This window comes from Brachyistius frenatus, unplaced genomic scaffold (assembly GCF_029030835.1).
Source record: "Brachyistius frenatus isolate BFR_SWC_R1_liver_20210118 unplaced genomic scaffold, ASM2903083v1 Contig_4, whole genome shotgun sequence".
Classification (NCBI taxonomy): domain Eukaryota; kingdom Metazoa; phylum Chordata; class Actinopteri; family Embiotocidae; genus Brachyistius; species Brachyistius frenatus.
This window is the reverse complement of record NW_027210603.1, coordinates 10,057,707-10,074,463: the sequence shown is the minus strand read 5'-3', so window position 1 is coordinate 10,074,463 and position 16,757 is coordinate 10,057,707. Positions and strand designations below refer to the sequence as shown.

Genomic DNA, 16,757 nt, shown 5'->3' with positions numbered 1-16,757 from the left:
GTGATTTTAATCTAGTAACTGCTGTTCATAAAGTGCACTACAGTTACAATGACAGACAATGACAGACAAGCATGCATAAGGTGTCTGCTCATGGATAAGTGATAGTTTTATCTGGTTTTGGTTCAACACCTTCGCACCTGAAGGAATGCAAAATGATCACAGTCTGTGACAATCTCTTTTTCTTTTTTTCTGGTAAGTGTCATCTTAGTGGCAGCGCTTCTCTTGCTTAAATGTATGATCATCATCTAGCTCAGTGAGGGATTTTGTAATTAAAATAAATGTCCTTGATGGTAAGGTGAATTATGTCTGTATAAATGGTGTGTCAATTTTTTTTTACAGCTTTCAGAATTTGTAATGAAGGTGTGATCCTTGTTTTAGTGCCTGTATCACTTTTGCGTTTGGTACTTTTTACTAAGAATTTATTTTGTCCTGACACTTGTTTGACTCTAAAAGAAAGCATGCCCTGATACTTTTGACAAAGCATTTTGAGGTGATGGCTGTACTCAGCTGAGATGTTTTGAACAAATGTTTATATTTTCTATATTTTTGTCTCTTCTCAGGTTGCTGTTGCTTTGCTGAAGTGACAGAGGCAGGCCCTGAGTCGGAGGTGAAGAGAGCAAGCTCGGAGTCTTCCCAGTCAGCAGGGGACAGCAGCAGGGATGCAGGAATCAACCTCTGACAGCAAGATGGCCAAACAGGTCAGCATGGGCCCAACTGCATTAATACATTACCCCTAAATTCATTGACATCCGAGTGGTTATGTAAAGTACAACATAGAGATATTAGCTTTTATTTTCCAAGTAAGGAATAACAACTTAGTTTGACATCAGTGATTTGAACCAGAGATTTTAACGGACTCAACAAAGATAGGGTTGGATTATGGCTTAAATATAATTTAGACATCTACATTTATCTGCTGTACAAAGTTTTTGGGTTCTTGAATAACTTCAGTGGGACTAATTCACTATCAGTTCTGGTTAAATTGAGACTTTCCAAACGAAAACAATGATTGACAACCGCATCAAACCAATCAGCTCACTTCAGTGACAAAAGGATGACTGCTTAAACACGGACAAAGGTATTTTACTGGGAAAATTCAACAAAGAATGTGTTAGGCAAAAAAAAAAATCCAAATGGCCAAAAATCTACTCATTGTTAACATGTAGACACACAGCAGGTCTTAATTTGAAAGGCTAAAACAAACTTGCCCCCACACGGCACCATCAAAACAGCAGCTCCTATTATTTTCACCGGTGGTGTTTAGACGAACGCAGGCGCCCTTCCAGCATTGCTGCGCCTGAAAAAGTTTTTTTTTTTTTTTTTTGTACTTCGCGGCTCCCGCAGTAGTTCATTTCACTCCTGACCTCCCGACATGCACAACTACTACTTTTCCCTGTTGCAGTTTTCCCCCAGAGAAAACACTTTTTGTAGCTTATGGCTCCTGTATCAGTTTATCTACCCTGCGACTGTTGCAGCTCAACTTCCTCACCTCTCTGTTGCAGTCTCAGTGGATGAGGGGAGAAGAGTTAACAAGGTTGAGAAATATCTTGCCTGGATTCATTACCTTACCATATTTATTAATACTGCAACAGTATTGCCTGCTCTAAAGCAGTCGTAAATAGATTTGTATTTCATTTCTGATTTCTCTTTTGTATTGTTTAGTGATGATTACTTTAAGGACGAGGGCTGTCTTCCAAATGACATACTTAGTACACTATCAAATTAGTGCTCTTACATGTTTGGACTCTTACTGGTGTTGTTCTATTTAATTTAGACGGGGTAGTGTCTCAAACCTCGCACTGCCATTCTGTACTTACTGGAAATGACTGTGGCATCTGTTGGATTTCATTATTTCACTCAGAAATTAACATATTTTTGTGCCATCTGATACACACAGTCAATAAACACACTGATGCCTTCTATCCTATGGTGGTACTTAGTGAAAAATAAAATCTTTTGTGTGGTGTTCTCCAACAGCTGCAGCTTCCTTTGACACCTGCATTTGAAAAATCTTTACGTCAATGGTCCTTCCCTTTCCCCAATGTAGCCAGATTGGGGAATGTTGAGTGTGGAACGTGTTCAGCGTTTCACATTTATGTTCTGCACCGTTTTGTCTGCATCATAATGGTTATTGTAGTGCACTTCATGTTTCGACAGTGTGAACGCACTTATGTACTCAAAATAGTGAGTGTTAGTACATAAGTACGCCATTTGGAACATAGTATCAGACTCAATGCAGTTAGTGGAGTGTATTGTATATTATACAGCATGTTTCATTATTTCAGTTAGCATATATTGAATGAGTGCCTAAAATCCAAAGTCTATGAAACCCACAATGGTGACCTACACTTTTGTCACTGCAACCATTGTGTTATTTGATGAAGAGGGATGATGAATTGTGAAACGACTGGTATTTTCATGACATAATTTTCTCATCTGAATTTGCTGTCCTGATTCTGTTTTTTCATCAGTTTAAAATATCCATTAATTATCCGGGATGACAGGTGGATCTATAACTGTGGCAATTGTCTCTTCTTTTTTTTTTTTATCATTTACATTTAAAGGAACAGAACTCCAAGCATCTGGATGAACACAGAGACACAGATGACATGTCTGAGAAGACGTCGCCAAACAAGAACCTCAAATCTCCCCAGAAAGGCTCCAAACGACTTAAAACCGCCCCCTTCAAAATGACCCTGCTGGATTCCTCCGAGTTCGAAGGAGAAGTTGAGGTATGCAGAATGAAAAACAATTTACATTAACATGTATTCTTGAGCAAACTACTGAAAAAAAAGGCCACTTTCTTTCTTCCCCTTTGTTGTGACTTTCCTCTGTGGAAAGCTGTGTGTGTTGTATCGTGCTGCACAGAGCGGATAAAAAGGGCAAAGAGAATAAAAGAGAGAGTGCCATGCTGAGAGCTCACCAGGGGGGGCGAAGCCAAAGACATTTTACACATTTCTGTAATACACACACAGGCAAGCAAAAAATAGTGCAGTATGGAAGTCTTCATTCCACACAAGATATGTGTTGTCATTGCTCCACCAGTGTGAAATAGGGCATTTCCCACTTGCTGGGAAAGAAAACTGAAGGAATGCATAAGAGAAGAGAGAGGAAATATATGTCAGTCCATTTCTCTCGATAAATGCATGGCATCAAGATGAAGGTTTTGGATGTTTTATGACTAGCAGCCGCATAAACCTCTTCACAGAGATACACATCTTTTTTTTTTCTTTTTTTTTCTATATCTTTGCAGAATTGTGAAGGAAAGACTTTAAATCCAGTTACTTGACTGTATGGATGACTGTGCAGACATTTTTTAAAGCTATTTCTTGGTGAGGTTTAACTTTTCATTCCACTCCACTCAAAGAGAATCTGTGTAGATACACACTCAAATTGAGGACATTATAAATCAGTCAGGAACCATTTGTACCTGAGAGAATATCTCTGAGCCAAGTATCCTGTGTCACAGCCCAGTACCCTCTGCTGTTCTTCAACAAAACATCTGTATGATGCAAATGAGACTGGAGATTTAGTGTTCTCTTTCCATGCTACAGCTGGGAGTTAATTAGCATAGCTGAACAGAAATCCTGTAAATGTCTATGAAAACCACAGTTGTGATTTAACACGGGGTTATGTTTGGGACTGGCTTTTTCTTCTACATCTTTTCATTTTTACTCTTTTGTTTTTGTACATTTCAATAAACAAACAAGACATAACATGTTGATAAGTGAGCTTGAGGCTGAAAACACGCCATGTGCCATGTGCTACATTGTACTAGCACCAATAGGACCAAAGCACGGGGATCACACAAAGCATTGAAAAAAACAAAATGATGGATGGAAGTTGCCCATTGTCCTTGGAATAATGGCATTTTGAGTTGTACAACTCAGGATATTTCTCAAACTTGACCAGTCTCTCCTCGTCCATTGTGAAACTGAAAAACAGAAAAAGGTGAGGAAGTCGGGCTGCCACAGGAGCAAAGTAAAAGATGAACTTCTACAGGAGCTGCGAAATACAAAAAAGCCTTTCTCTGGGGAAAATACAAAATAAATTGCTGTAAATAGGACAGTGGCAGGAAGTGTGGCAGGCCGGCACATAAATAATGTGAATAGAAAATAACAGGGGTGGCCGTTTTGACGCGTGGGGTGCAGCGTCTGTGTGTTTTAGTCTTTAGATGTGCTAGCAGTCTGATTTTATTGCCTGTGGACCATAGACTGTATGGACACAGTCTTCAGGTCTGAAAAGTGAAGCCAATGCTATTGTGTCATTTGCTAAATTCACTCCTTCTGATCAGAACCACCAGAACGGTGGTTCTTCTGAAAATAATCCCATAATTAATTAGATATTAGGCCCAAAAGAGGTTATGTTTGTGGCAGGTTTGATTGAAATGCCAAGGTGCCAGATTCAGAAGTTTCAAAACAGTAGTTCACAAACCAATTTTTGACATCAAGGTGGGTTGCCGCTTGCTCTGAATAGAGACAGGCTCCTCAGCACAGGCTCCTAACTGGGTGTTGAGACATCTATAGTTATTATGTGATTGCAAGTCAGGTGCAGCCAAGGAGAAAATAGAAGAGCAATGTTATTATGAGTCACCCCTCAGGATACTTATGCACAAGTGCGTGAAAGCTTTTGTGTGTGTTGTGATAAGGGGGAGGGCACTTTTTTATTTGCAAGTGTGTGTGAGGTAAGACTGTCAGGAATCCTACACTTGCATCAACATCTCTTGTGGCACTGCGGAGACATTCTAAAATACATTTGGGCCTTTTCCACACCACAACAATAGTTTGCAGTATGGTTATGAAAGCTTTTGTGTCCGAAGTGCTCTTCCTAAATATTGGTCCGCCCTCGCAGCAATGACAGTCATTGCCAGATAAGGACAAGCACAAAGCCAGCCTGTTTTTAAAAAAAAAAAATTATATAGTTTGGTGAGAGCGTCAGACTTCCAGGTCACGGACAGGCTTGCTCCTGCTTCCTGTCTTTAATTGCTGGGGTGAAACGTCATGCAGGCCATGTCTGAACCTCCCTCATGATTCCAGGAGGCAATAATAACATTGTGTCGAGGAGGCAGGTCACACGTTGGGAGAGCTCTCCCGGAAGGAGGTGCTCTGTTCATGGGTTAATTAAGTCTCTTGTCATGGATGCATGGCGGAGCCTCCCCGTAGGCAAGGTGGCTGCACACCTTCACCCACTTCTCTCACCCAGCTCCCTCTTCCCCGTGCATGGTCAAGCCTGGCTGGGCCGATATGCTAAACAGAGCTATTTTGGGTGGAATTGAGTATTGTATCCTGGTTGTCTTTCCACGCTGCCAAGATTCTGTCAATAGGGTTTTCCCCTGTCCATTCAGGTGGCAACACTGAGATCTTTTTTTTTTTTTTACAGGTGAATGTTTAATTGGTCCAGAACAGAGAATAGACTGGATCACCTCAGTCATGACTAATTAAGACTTCAAATGCATATTTGTTTATTAAATCCTGCTTGCTGCCTCTCATGTCATGCAGCTCTTACTGCACATAAACACTGCTGCTTCTGGGGACTCACTCACTGATGTAATCAGAGCTCATAGATACTTCCCAATTGTTGCTCTACCATCCTTTCACCTATTGGGGCAAAAACGAAAAACAATATTTTAAGCCCTAGCCTTGAGATATCAAAAAAATAAGACAGTGGAGGGATAATACTGCATCTGTTTCCCTGGCAACTGCTTGCACCATCTCCCTGTCACCTCACAAAGTAGGCTCAGGAAGAGCCTGTGTTTAGTTGAAGCAAAAAAGCATTAACATATTTCTTTGTTCTATATTTAAATTGATTGTGTTGTCCTCACATACTGCAAAATATCCTTATTAAATATCTACAACTTGTTTGCATCTGTAAGATGGATTCGGACAAACGTTGGTACAAACCTTAATGTTGCCTCTTTGACTTGCACTCTTTGCACTCTTTGGACCCTGCTGTAAAAACCCAGTTGGTTTGAAGACTTTGCAGAGTAAGCGTCCTGCATTGTCAGCTCGAGAATGATGAGCCTTTTTTATCAACTCAAAGGTGAGGGTCATGTCTGGAGTTTTTGGGCTGGGCAGACTGACTTATTAACTGCTGGCCAGGTAATTGTTGTCTTTGCCCAGCAAACGCGTAATCTCCGCCGGAGGTCTGCAATTTGAGCTGAGTGGTTTTTATATTCATCATCAGATAATGATGTTAAGCCTGATGATCATTCTGAGACAATGATGTATTTCATAACTGAATGGGATGTAAACCAGTTTATGTCGTGTTGTCATGAATGGGATGTGGCAGACACTAGATGATGTAATTAATAGTCCAAACATGATCTAATCTCCTAGAATACACTGATCTCTACAAAGTCCGGTTGACTACTCCAGCACTATTAGCAAAAATGTTTCTTTGTGCATCCTGATGTTAACCTGTTGAAAATGATGATTTAAGACAAATAATCCACACTTTCTCTTGAATGTGAAAACATGAGCCTTGACTTAAATGTGAAAGGAAATACTTCTGAAATGGTCACCCTAAAGTCTGTCAATAGGAGAGTAAATCTCTTCCGACAGTGTAAAGACCAATCTTTCACAGCAATTCACTGTCCATTTTTCCTCTCAACTGTTTGATGCACAGAGACTGTGATACAACACCAAATGACTGAACTGTTTTATGGTGTTCACTACCTTGAAAGCACAGCTGTCTAATGGGGTCTGATACTGATATCGGACTGATGCTTTCTCCTCATCCTTTTACCACGATTGTATCCACGGTGTATGTTTGTTTTTGCAGAAACACTCCAAAGGACAGACCCTGTTGGACTTGGTGTGCGAGCACCTCAACTTGCTGGAGAAGGACTACTTCGGTCTGACCTTTGCCGATACAGACAGTCAGAAGGTCAGTGAATTGTGTCTCACAATAGCATCATGGGCGATTTCACTGCATACACACGTTGCTTACTGAACAATCTGTATTCCTTTCACTTGTTGGCTGTATAGGCTCTCTCAGGGGCGCTTTATCCATCATTCATTGTTGAATGGGAAAATGGCAATTTCAATCTCAGTCTGGGTCTGAACAAAAGGCACTTGAATAACTTGTGCAGTTGAAGACTGGATGAAAAAAAATGCCTCATCTACACTTTGAAAGATGCATATATAAAATTTGGTTCAATAAATATTTCGCAGAGACAGAGCTGCTCTGGAGGCAGATATAATTTCACGGGTTGAGGTTAACCTTCATGGACTGGAGCCAAGAGCCACAGTTTAGTTTGATTTGAAGAGCTAAGAAGAAAAGTTAGGTCAGAATGACTTCAGTGATTTTTGTGCTTTTCTTTCATAACCATGGCATGTTGAAGGGTAAGCAGGGTAGCTTTTTAGGTTTACCTTTTAAGTCAGCCACACTAATTAACTAATGTTTTGCCTCTGTATCACTAAATTTAGTAATTTTTTCATTAGTAATAAAGGTACTAAAGTGTAAAATGGCGAAAAAAAAAAAACAACCATCATATAGTGCTGGTGATCTAGCCATGTATGAATTTATGTGCCAAAGTTTTGAGATGTCCTTCTCGGAGAATGTTATTTGTGGTGCTTACAGCACTTACATGAGACATTTTATTTCTGCATAATAAATGTTTTGGCCACATGGAGACAGCATGAAAATCTATAAACACAACATTGACATATTATCATCTTATAAAGTTTGTATTGAGAAGATGTTAGCAAATGACCATCCGTCAGAAACAACATTGACATTTATTTGGAGCTACGTTTCCAGTCATTCTGCAAATTTAGATCTAAACTCTTCATCTCTGTTTTGGTTTCTACCAATTCCAGAGAAACATATCTGGCCCTTTAGCCAATAATTGCCATATGTTCACCACATAATTGCTAACTTTGCTAACTTGTTTACTATTTGGTAGCATACAGTAAGTTCATGACTGTTTTGGCTGAAACCAGCTGCCTACTGTCACTGGAAACCAAGTTGACCAGAGTGGTGACAGTCAGCCTAAACATTAAAGTTGTGGACTGTAAAAAAACAAACCAAAGCAAACAACAATGCTGAGGGGAATTACAGAATTATGCAATAGTTCTCTTAGGGTTTACATGGGCAAAGCCAATTGCATTACAGATATTTTCCTTTTTTTGCTATATAACTATACCTAAGAAAAAGCCCTCTATAAATACTGTTGACTGTTCTGTACGAAATCTCAAAATCTGGGCATGTAAAACCAAAAGTATCTCCAGTATCTCTAAATACTGGCAAAAGAGGTATGACTTTTTTATTTTTATTTTATAATTTGAGTCAGCTGACCCTTTAACATCATAGTTTTATCTTCCTCATTTTTTCTTACCTCTAGTGTGTATCCCTTGACTTTAACCTGACTTTGTCAGAAACAGTGATTCTTTAATTGCTCTGTCTGTGAACTGAGCTGTGGATATTTTTGCTCCTCATACGAGCAATAAACTCACAAATCATTTGACATTTAAAATAAATCTAAATAGGTTTCTCTAATTGCTGTTGCTTTGTTGTAAGGTGCACAGATCAGGCTGATTATCAGAAATTAAGTAATTGACACTGAACTGATGGGTCCAAACTATGAGCTCACATATGGGCTCTTTGTTTGATGTGGGCTTGGACTTTTGATTGATGTGAACCTCCCTAAGGGCAGGTATGTGATTGCACAACAGGCTACAGAAGAACCTCCTGCCTTTTGAAGATAGGAAATATGACAAGACAAAGTCCCTTTCAACATCTGGAGCATACCCTCTGTCACCATCATCAGCTTATGCCTGCTCTGTCAGCTCACATGCTGTGACTTGATGCGTGCATGATGGCTAAGGCTTTGGATCGAGCGTGATCTCAGCCCACATGGACAGGTTAATTATGATGTTTGATAAGGACACAGACCTTAACTTCAAATATTTTCCCCTCCCTGAGTTTGGCTTCAGCTTAGCTCAATATGACAGTCTCATCAAAGACAGGCCTATTGTGGTGCAGCGTGAGCCTACTGTCTGGGGTCGTCGCTGATTGGTAGACCAAACAAGCCTCCGAATTAAAATGTCATTTCAGATGACCTTTCTCTGTCTCATTTTGGGGAACGAGAATTTAATCTTTGCTCCTCAGGAGAACATTTATTTTGTGTGATTGCTTTATGAACTAAGGTTGCGAAAGCAAGAGTGAGGCCGTAAACGGTCAGTGATTAAAAGTTATTTCTGCTTTTCCACAGAAAAAAAAGTAGATCAGTAGAGAACACCTAACTAATTGAGCACTCCTTGCCCTTAGCTGGTATAAGATAGATTCAGGGGGACGATAAATGTCTGCAGCTCTTTAAAGCCTTTACCAGCCTGATTAAACACTGGAGGAGTATTTTATGCCTGTGTATGTGAGTGCGTGTTTAGGCCAACTGTCACAGATGATTGCAGTTTGCCTGGCATGGCCACAGGACTCCACTGTGCTGTATTAACCCCTCATGTTCAAGGTTCCGCTCTGACTGATGACATGTCAGCAACCAAAAAGACAGTCAGTGTTAATGAACAGCTGATCTGTAGTATTCAGATTAGCTCTCTGTAGGCATAGGCAGCTCAAAACACAAACACGTGTTTGTGTGTCAGCACAAGGATTATATCAACAACTTAATAGATACCATTTACAATAAGTGAATAGACTTGTTAGTCTCCTTACAATTTTTTTTAAGAATACTTAGTTTTAGATTTTAGCTAGCAGCCTGGCTCCCTCGATGACAATGTCGTGCGGTTGGTCCACCACTTTGTTCTAGACTGAAACATCTTAACAACTATTTGATGGTTGGATGAAATTCTTTTATAATCGTTCATGGTCCTTTTGGGACTTTAAGGTTACTTAGTGGAATATCCTGATAATTATGGGATGGAATGGCACAAAAAATGTATAGAGGTAGGCTGGCCATGATGTGGATGACTTTGCCGATCCCCTGACCCTTTTTTAGGGCCCTTTATCAATGCAAATATCTCAAAATATCATCTTTTGGTATAGACTTATATGCCAATGACTTCTCTTCCCCTGATTTTTTTTTTGTGTGACACCATGAGGTTGGTTTTGAGTGAAATGTGTAGCAGATGGACAGCTCTGATTTAATACAGACATTGTAATCACCTAAATGATCCTTTAATTTATCATCTATCTGCATCATCATTTCAACATTTCCTAGTGTCCAATACTTTGGTTTATGACACAGAAGTAAATGCTAAGGTGTCTGCACTTTAACTGCCAATACCTGCTAATTTCACCTCTGGCATCTCAGTTTGATATGAAGCCTGTAGATCTTTTTTTATTGTTGTAATATGAATTATTTCATTGCTTTTCTCCTCTTTTTTCATCTTAGCATTTATATGTTTAACACACTACACTGTGTATACAATATGGATACTGTATAAATATATGTATATAACCTTAGACATTTTTTAAAAACTGTGTTAAACTAAAGAAGAAAACCTTGTGTACTTGCTGCTGGAGTTTTGAAATCTTTACACATGATCCGGTCAAGGATTGAAGACTAGAATGAATTATAAGAACCATTAGAATAATTGGCAAATAGAAAAGCTATGTAAAATCTATAGATTAATTTATGATTAATAGGCTGATGACAGGGGTTTTAAGAAGAAAACAATATTTTGTCATATAACTTCCCAAGAGTCAGTATATAGCATTGTACAGCTACAAAGCCATTTCAGGCAACAGACTGAAATAATACACAGAAACAATCCACAAACAAAAGTAATGGATAGGCAGCGGGAGATTCCAGAGTACCTCACAAGCCTTCAGAGGTAAAAGAGCTAAAACCTGGTTAGATATAATATTGGCTAAGACACTGGATAGATTGCAACCCCACACTGGAAGACAAAAAGTCTATATATTTTTTAGTACCTTATTTTTCAAGATGTGAAACACCAAAGTGACATATAACCAAGATAAATAACAGAGAAAAAAAATGAAGTAAAACAAGTAACTTCATAAAAACCACACAGAAGAAAGCCCCAAATATATAAAAAGATAAAATAGCTTACACAATATAGATATTTGTACCATCCAAACCTCCGTGCACCCTCCCACACATCCCAAAGACTCTTTTTCTCACCTGTTCTAACACAGACCTCCCTTGTCCAACCCTCAACTGGATGCAGGTCATAGTGACATACGTTGAATTACATATACTATTAGGGTAAGGTTAATCCTGAAAAGCTTGGGTACAAACTAAATAACCAACCAATATCAGTTTCAGAAACATAATACCAATAGCGATAGAAAAACAAATATCAAAATACATAAACCAATTAGCTACGGCCTGTGTCCAACAAAACATGTTTTTGAGCTGAAAATGCCAGCCGCTCTTCTAAAATTCTCCACTGCCATATGTGTATTTTTGTCTCTCTAAACGGCACGATTCACAGCTGCTGATATGAGTGAGTCCACATGAACTGCACCACTAATGAAATGCTCAGGCACTCAAATTTAGAAATGGTGCCCCCATTGGCGAAGCAGTTCACTGCACAATCAGATGTTAAGAGATCAGATAGGTAACTGGCTGGCAGGGGTTTTGCTGCACAATGAAGAAACATGCTCGACTTGAAACTGCTGTCTGCATGTCTTAGCAGAGGAAGGCTCAGTTTCTTTATTAACCATATGGAGAGGCTTTCATTGGGAACACTGATGGCAATTAGAGCAAAATGTGACACTGGGGTGTGCATTAGCCATGTTTCCAGTCTGCACTGTGTGAATTCTGCCGTCTGTCTTTCAGAACTGGTTGGACCCATCCAAGGAGATCAAGAAGCAGATGCGCAGTGAGTGTCTTTTACAAGTAGCTGTAGTACATGAAAATTTTAAAATTCAATTAGTAAAGACATAAAATTAGATTTGTTGGCAATTGAACTGCAAGTTTTGTGTTAACCTGTTAGATACAATTCCAACACTGACTTCTGATTTAAGATTTTCACTATTATACTGCATATATTTAAGCTTTCAGCTCTCATGGTAATCTCTCCTCAGACTCTTCATGGCACTTTGCCTTTGCTGTCAAGTTCTACCCTCCAGATCCCTCCCAGCTCACAGAGGATATTACTAGGTAGCACACACATACGCACACACACACACTCACGCACATTTCTACAATATTAACAGTTGTAACTCCTCTGGCTGTGCTGTCAGATGCTCCTCAGACTTAAATAAAGGAGAAATTGCTTACGCGTGTCACGTCTGCTGATAATTCCCCCCTTTTAAAATTTTCCCTTTGATGTGTGTTTACATGAAAGTATTGTAACAATTCTCGTGGCATATTTGCCCGGGTGTCAAAGCAACCCAAATCCCTCTCTCCTTTTCAAGGATTAGCCCTGGAATGCTACTAACTGCCATGGATTAACTACGCTGAATACTTGTTGGAGCTTGCATTGGCTCAGGCTTGTTTGACTGCCAACACTCCCTCCCTTCCTCCCCTTTTGTCTCATCTGACAGATACTACCTGTGTCTGCAGCTGAGGGATGACATGCTGTCAGGTCGGCTTCCGTGCTCGTTCGTCACTCACGCCCTCCTGGGCTCCTATAGTGTTCAAGCTGAGCTTGGAGACTACGACCAAGACGACCACGGCTCTGACTACGTCAGCGATTTTCGCTTTGCCTCCAATCAGACTCGCGAGCTGGAGGAGAGGGTGATGGAGCTCCATCGAAACTACAAGTACAAGACAATCTGTTGTTTAAAATCTGATTTTCATTTATCCACAAAAACTCTCTTAGATATCTCTTAGGATGATCAGCTGATGAGAATTCCGATTTATCAAAACACTCCATCATGCATATGGCTGATATATGTCATCATATTACCGCTCCATCTGTTATTAAGATGTACACAGTGTGGGCCTCGCCAGTGTGAGAACACTTTCTTCATTAGAAGGTCTTCGCCACCTTCCAATTTGGCATTGCTTTTTGGCATGTGCCCAAACATAATGTTTGGAAGACAGGAATTTAGAAGTGAATATATCAAGCATATTACCAAGATAATTCTGCACCCTGGAATTGTTATTTAAGAAAGCCTGTTGACGTTGCTTACATATATTATTGTTCTTCTGCCCACAGGGGGATGACTCCAGCAGAGGCTGAAATTAACTTCTTGGAGAATGCAAAGAAATTGTCCATGTATGGGGTAGACCTCCATCATGCAAAGGTTGGCTGTTTCTAGAATTATTTTTATTTTTTATGAATGGAAGGTTGAAGAATCTATTGTGTTGCTCACGAATGATTTGTGCCTGTGTCTGCTGCAGGATTCTGAAGGGATTGAAATAATGCTGGGTGTCTGTGCCAATGGCCTGCTGATTTACCGTGACAGGCTGAGGATCAACCGCTTTGCTTGGCCAAAGATCCTGAAGATCTCATATAAGAGGAGCAACTTCTACATCAAGATACGACCTGGAGAGGTATGAAATATGGTGGAGGGTAATTGCAGGGGCACTTCATCTATTTTACTTATCATGGTTGATGTTTGTGGCATTTAAAAGATAAAGGTAATAACCAGGCTGGAAAGAAGTTTTTTTTAAGATAAGAACTGGAAGTCTCAAAAACAAATCTACATAAAATAGAAAGAATATCCGGGCCTTCTGCTAATTTGACCCTCACCGTTTTTATTAACCCGCAAATTACTGAAGTCTACAGAATTTTGGAAAATACACTCCTTTATTGTTTTGCCTAGAGTTTGATTGGTAACACTCTCATGTCTGCGCAATAAGTATGAAGTTACAGCCAGCAGAAGTTTAGCCTAGCTTAGCACAAAGTCTAGAAGTGTTGAAATAACAAATTGTAGTTTTATGCATGTCTAGAGTCTCATCTGAGACCCATGGCCAGCGCATAATCCACCATAAAACCAGAACTTGACATTTGTACATATGTAACATATACATATTTATCATGTTACTCTGTGAGTGTAAATATTCTAGAAAATAAATGATCTCATCACCCAAAACGTAAACATATTCCTTTAAACAAACAAACAAAAAAGCTGAAGCTCATATTCTGCAACAACTGTTCCTGTTGAAAACCACAGCTAAAATCAATAAGTGGTCAGTTGTTCCTGAAACTGACCACACAAATTATCTTCCTCATACCTCCAGATTTGTTTCTCTGCGAGGTGTGAGTCTATATTTTTGCCCTCCTCATTGTGCTGCGCAGCGCTGCAGCTTATCCTCCCTGCTGAGCCTTAGTGTGTCAGACTGTCTGGGCAAGACCCAGTCAAGTGACAGAGCCGCACAGTGAGCCTGTGATCGAGCCAAATAAAGAACCCCTTTAACAGAGCTGCTGCAGCTGCAGCCACAGTCGGAACAGAGGGATAAAGAGAGTAAATATAGAGCCATAAAATAGTTTTCCACCAATTTGCTCCCAGTATCTGAACATTGGATGTTGTCCTTCCTGACTCTGATCAGTTTTTTTCTGTCCAGTGGGCAGAACCTGTGTTCTAAATGCCATGCACATGTACCGACGTGCACGTTGTGGCAGTCATATTTATGCAAGTCCAAAGCAAAGACTATTTATATTGACTGGGTTCATTGTTAATGCAGCTTCAAGATGTTTTATATTCATTGTTTTGTTTTTTTTATGTATTGAGGTTGCTTTAAAAAATGTTGTCTTCCAAAAATGATTGAGGCAAAGTACTTCAGCAAAACATGGTAAACACACCTAGCGCTGTACCCACACCTCACATTTTCCTCGTATCTCTCTGTCATCATCTTCTCTCTCCCTTCCAGTATGAGCAGTTTGAAAGTACAATCGGTTTTAAGCTTCCCAACCACAGAGCTGCCAAAAGGCTGTGGAAGGTCTGCATAGAGCATCACACCTTCTTCCGGTAAGAATCGATCCACTCTCAAGGTTGGAGAGTTTCCCATTCAATGTCCATCAAGGAAAACCAAACACTTCCACATGCAGAGCTTCATTAGTGGCCGCCACACTCGAGTCACTATCATGGCTGCCTTAGCTTTTCCAGTGACCTTGTGATAAATACTGAATCAGTATTATAGGAGTGTGCTGGAGGTAAGATTTGCACATACAAAGACTGAATGATAGAGCTCCCAGTGTAGCTAGCCTCATAGTAAAATCTCATAGTTGTCGATTTTAATGATAAAAGAAGAGTTAGCTTTCGCTTAAAGGTCACATATTTTACACTTTTCTGGTGTTTTATTTGCAGTCTTTCTTCAATATAGTTTTATGCTTATGTCTGGAGCTCTTCTACAAACAGGCTGTTTTGCGTCTGTCTTTAAGATGCATTCATATCAGTGATGCTCTCTTCTGATTGGCTGACCTTTCTCTGAGTGATGCACACCCAGACCAACCACAGGCTTTCCTCATTCTTGTAGCTTGCTAGCTCCGTCATAGAAGGATTTTCTTCAAAGAAAAAGTTGAACAGGTTATGTACTGAAGGCGGACACATGCCATGAGCATGAGTTTGTGTCATCACAAACTTACAGAAATTGAATACAGGCTGTGTGCATTTCTCTGTGGACTAAGCATTTTGACACTTTCACAGTATTAATGTATCACCTAAACCTGCTTTATAATTAAACAACAAATATAAATTTGAATATATGCAATCTGGGACGTTTTAAGTTCTCAAGAGTTACATTTAGCAAAGGTTTTCTGCCTGCTGAAGATTGCTGCTCCAAACTACGCAAAGATGGTCAAAGATGGTTGTAATATGATACTTTCCAAAGAGGGCAGAGACATAAGGAGAAAACTTACCAGTACTGAGTAATAGAATCCAGAAATACAAACTAAAGTGTGTAAGTATTTGTAAAATTTAAACGCAATATTCATTTGTGGACCAAAGTCTGGGAAAAATAAATGTGTTAACAAAAAGTTTCAGACACTTGTGTGCGCAGGAAGCTTTTCTAATCCATATGTTATGTTAAATTCAAATTTGGAAATTCCGTACACTTTACGTGAGATACTGATATTTATTTGTTGAGCTGTGAAAATTATATTACACTTTCTTAAAATGGTTTGTATTTTATTTGTTTATTTAAGTTGCATACATTGCCTTTCTTTCTCTGACGCAACTGTCTCGGACACTGATTCTGACCTTACTCTCTCTGATCATACTGTCTCTGACCCTACTATTTCTGATCATACTGTCTCTGACCCTACTATTTCTGATCATACTTCCTCTGACGCTACTGTCTCTGACCCTACTGTCTCTGATCCTACTGTCTCTGACCCTACTGTCTCTGATCCTACTCTCTCTGATCCTACTGTCCTACTGTCTCTGACGCTACTTTTTCTTACCCTACTCTCTCTTACGCTCCTGTCTCTGACCCTACTGTATCTGCTCATACTGTCTCTGAGCATACTGTCTCTGACTCTACTCTCTGTGACACTACTGTTTCTGACGCTATTGTCTCTGATCATATTGTCTCTGACCCTACTGTCTCTGACCCACTGTCTCTGAGCATACTGTGTCTGACACTACAGTCTCTTACCCTACTGTCTCTGACCCTACTGTCTCTGACCCTACTCTCTTTGACCCTACTCTCTTTGACCCTACTCTCTTTGACCCTACTGTCTCTGACGCTATTGTCTCTGATCATATTGTCTCTGATCCTACTGTCTCTGACCCTACTGTCTCTGACACTAATGTCTCTGACCCTACTGTTTTTGATCATACTTCCTATGACGCTACTGTCTCTGACACTACTGTCCCTAACCTTACTGTCTCTGACCCTACTGTCTCTTACTCTACTGTCTCTGATCATACTTTCTCTGACC

At 39.8% G+C, this 16,757-nt stretch overlaps 1 protein-coding gene across 8 annotated transcripts in view; it reads left to right on the top strand.

Moving 5' to 3' along the window:
* Positions 1-16,757, top strand: part of LOC138630379 (band 4.1-like protein 1) — an 84,058-nt gene that overhangs the window by 43,864 nt on the left and 23,437 nt on the right. For all 8 annotated transcript variants that reach the window (XM_069714681.1, XM_069714701.1, XM_069714718.1 and 5 more), the window contains 9 exons: positions 561-698; positions 2,565-2,732; positions 6,781-6,885; positions 11,762-11,804; positions 12,010-12,085; positions 12,472-12,690; positions 13,089-13,176; positions 13,274-13,426; positions 14,747-14,844. In XM_069714681.1, the coding sequence (XP_069570782.1) occupies positions 660-698; positions 2,565-2,732; positions 6,781-6,885; positions 11,762-11,804; positions 12,010-12,085; positions 12,472-12,690; positions 13,089-13,176; positions 13,274-13,426; positions 14,747-14,844 (989 nt within the window). In that variant the 5' untranslated portion in view covers positions 561-659. The remainder of the gene's footprint in view (positions 1-560; positions 699-2,564; positions 2,733-6,780; positions 6,886-11,761; positions 11,805-12,009; positions 12,086-12,471; positions 12,691-13,088; positions 13,177-13,273; positions 13,427-14,746; positions 14,845-16,757) is intronic.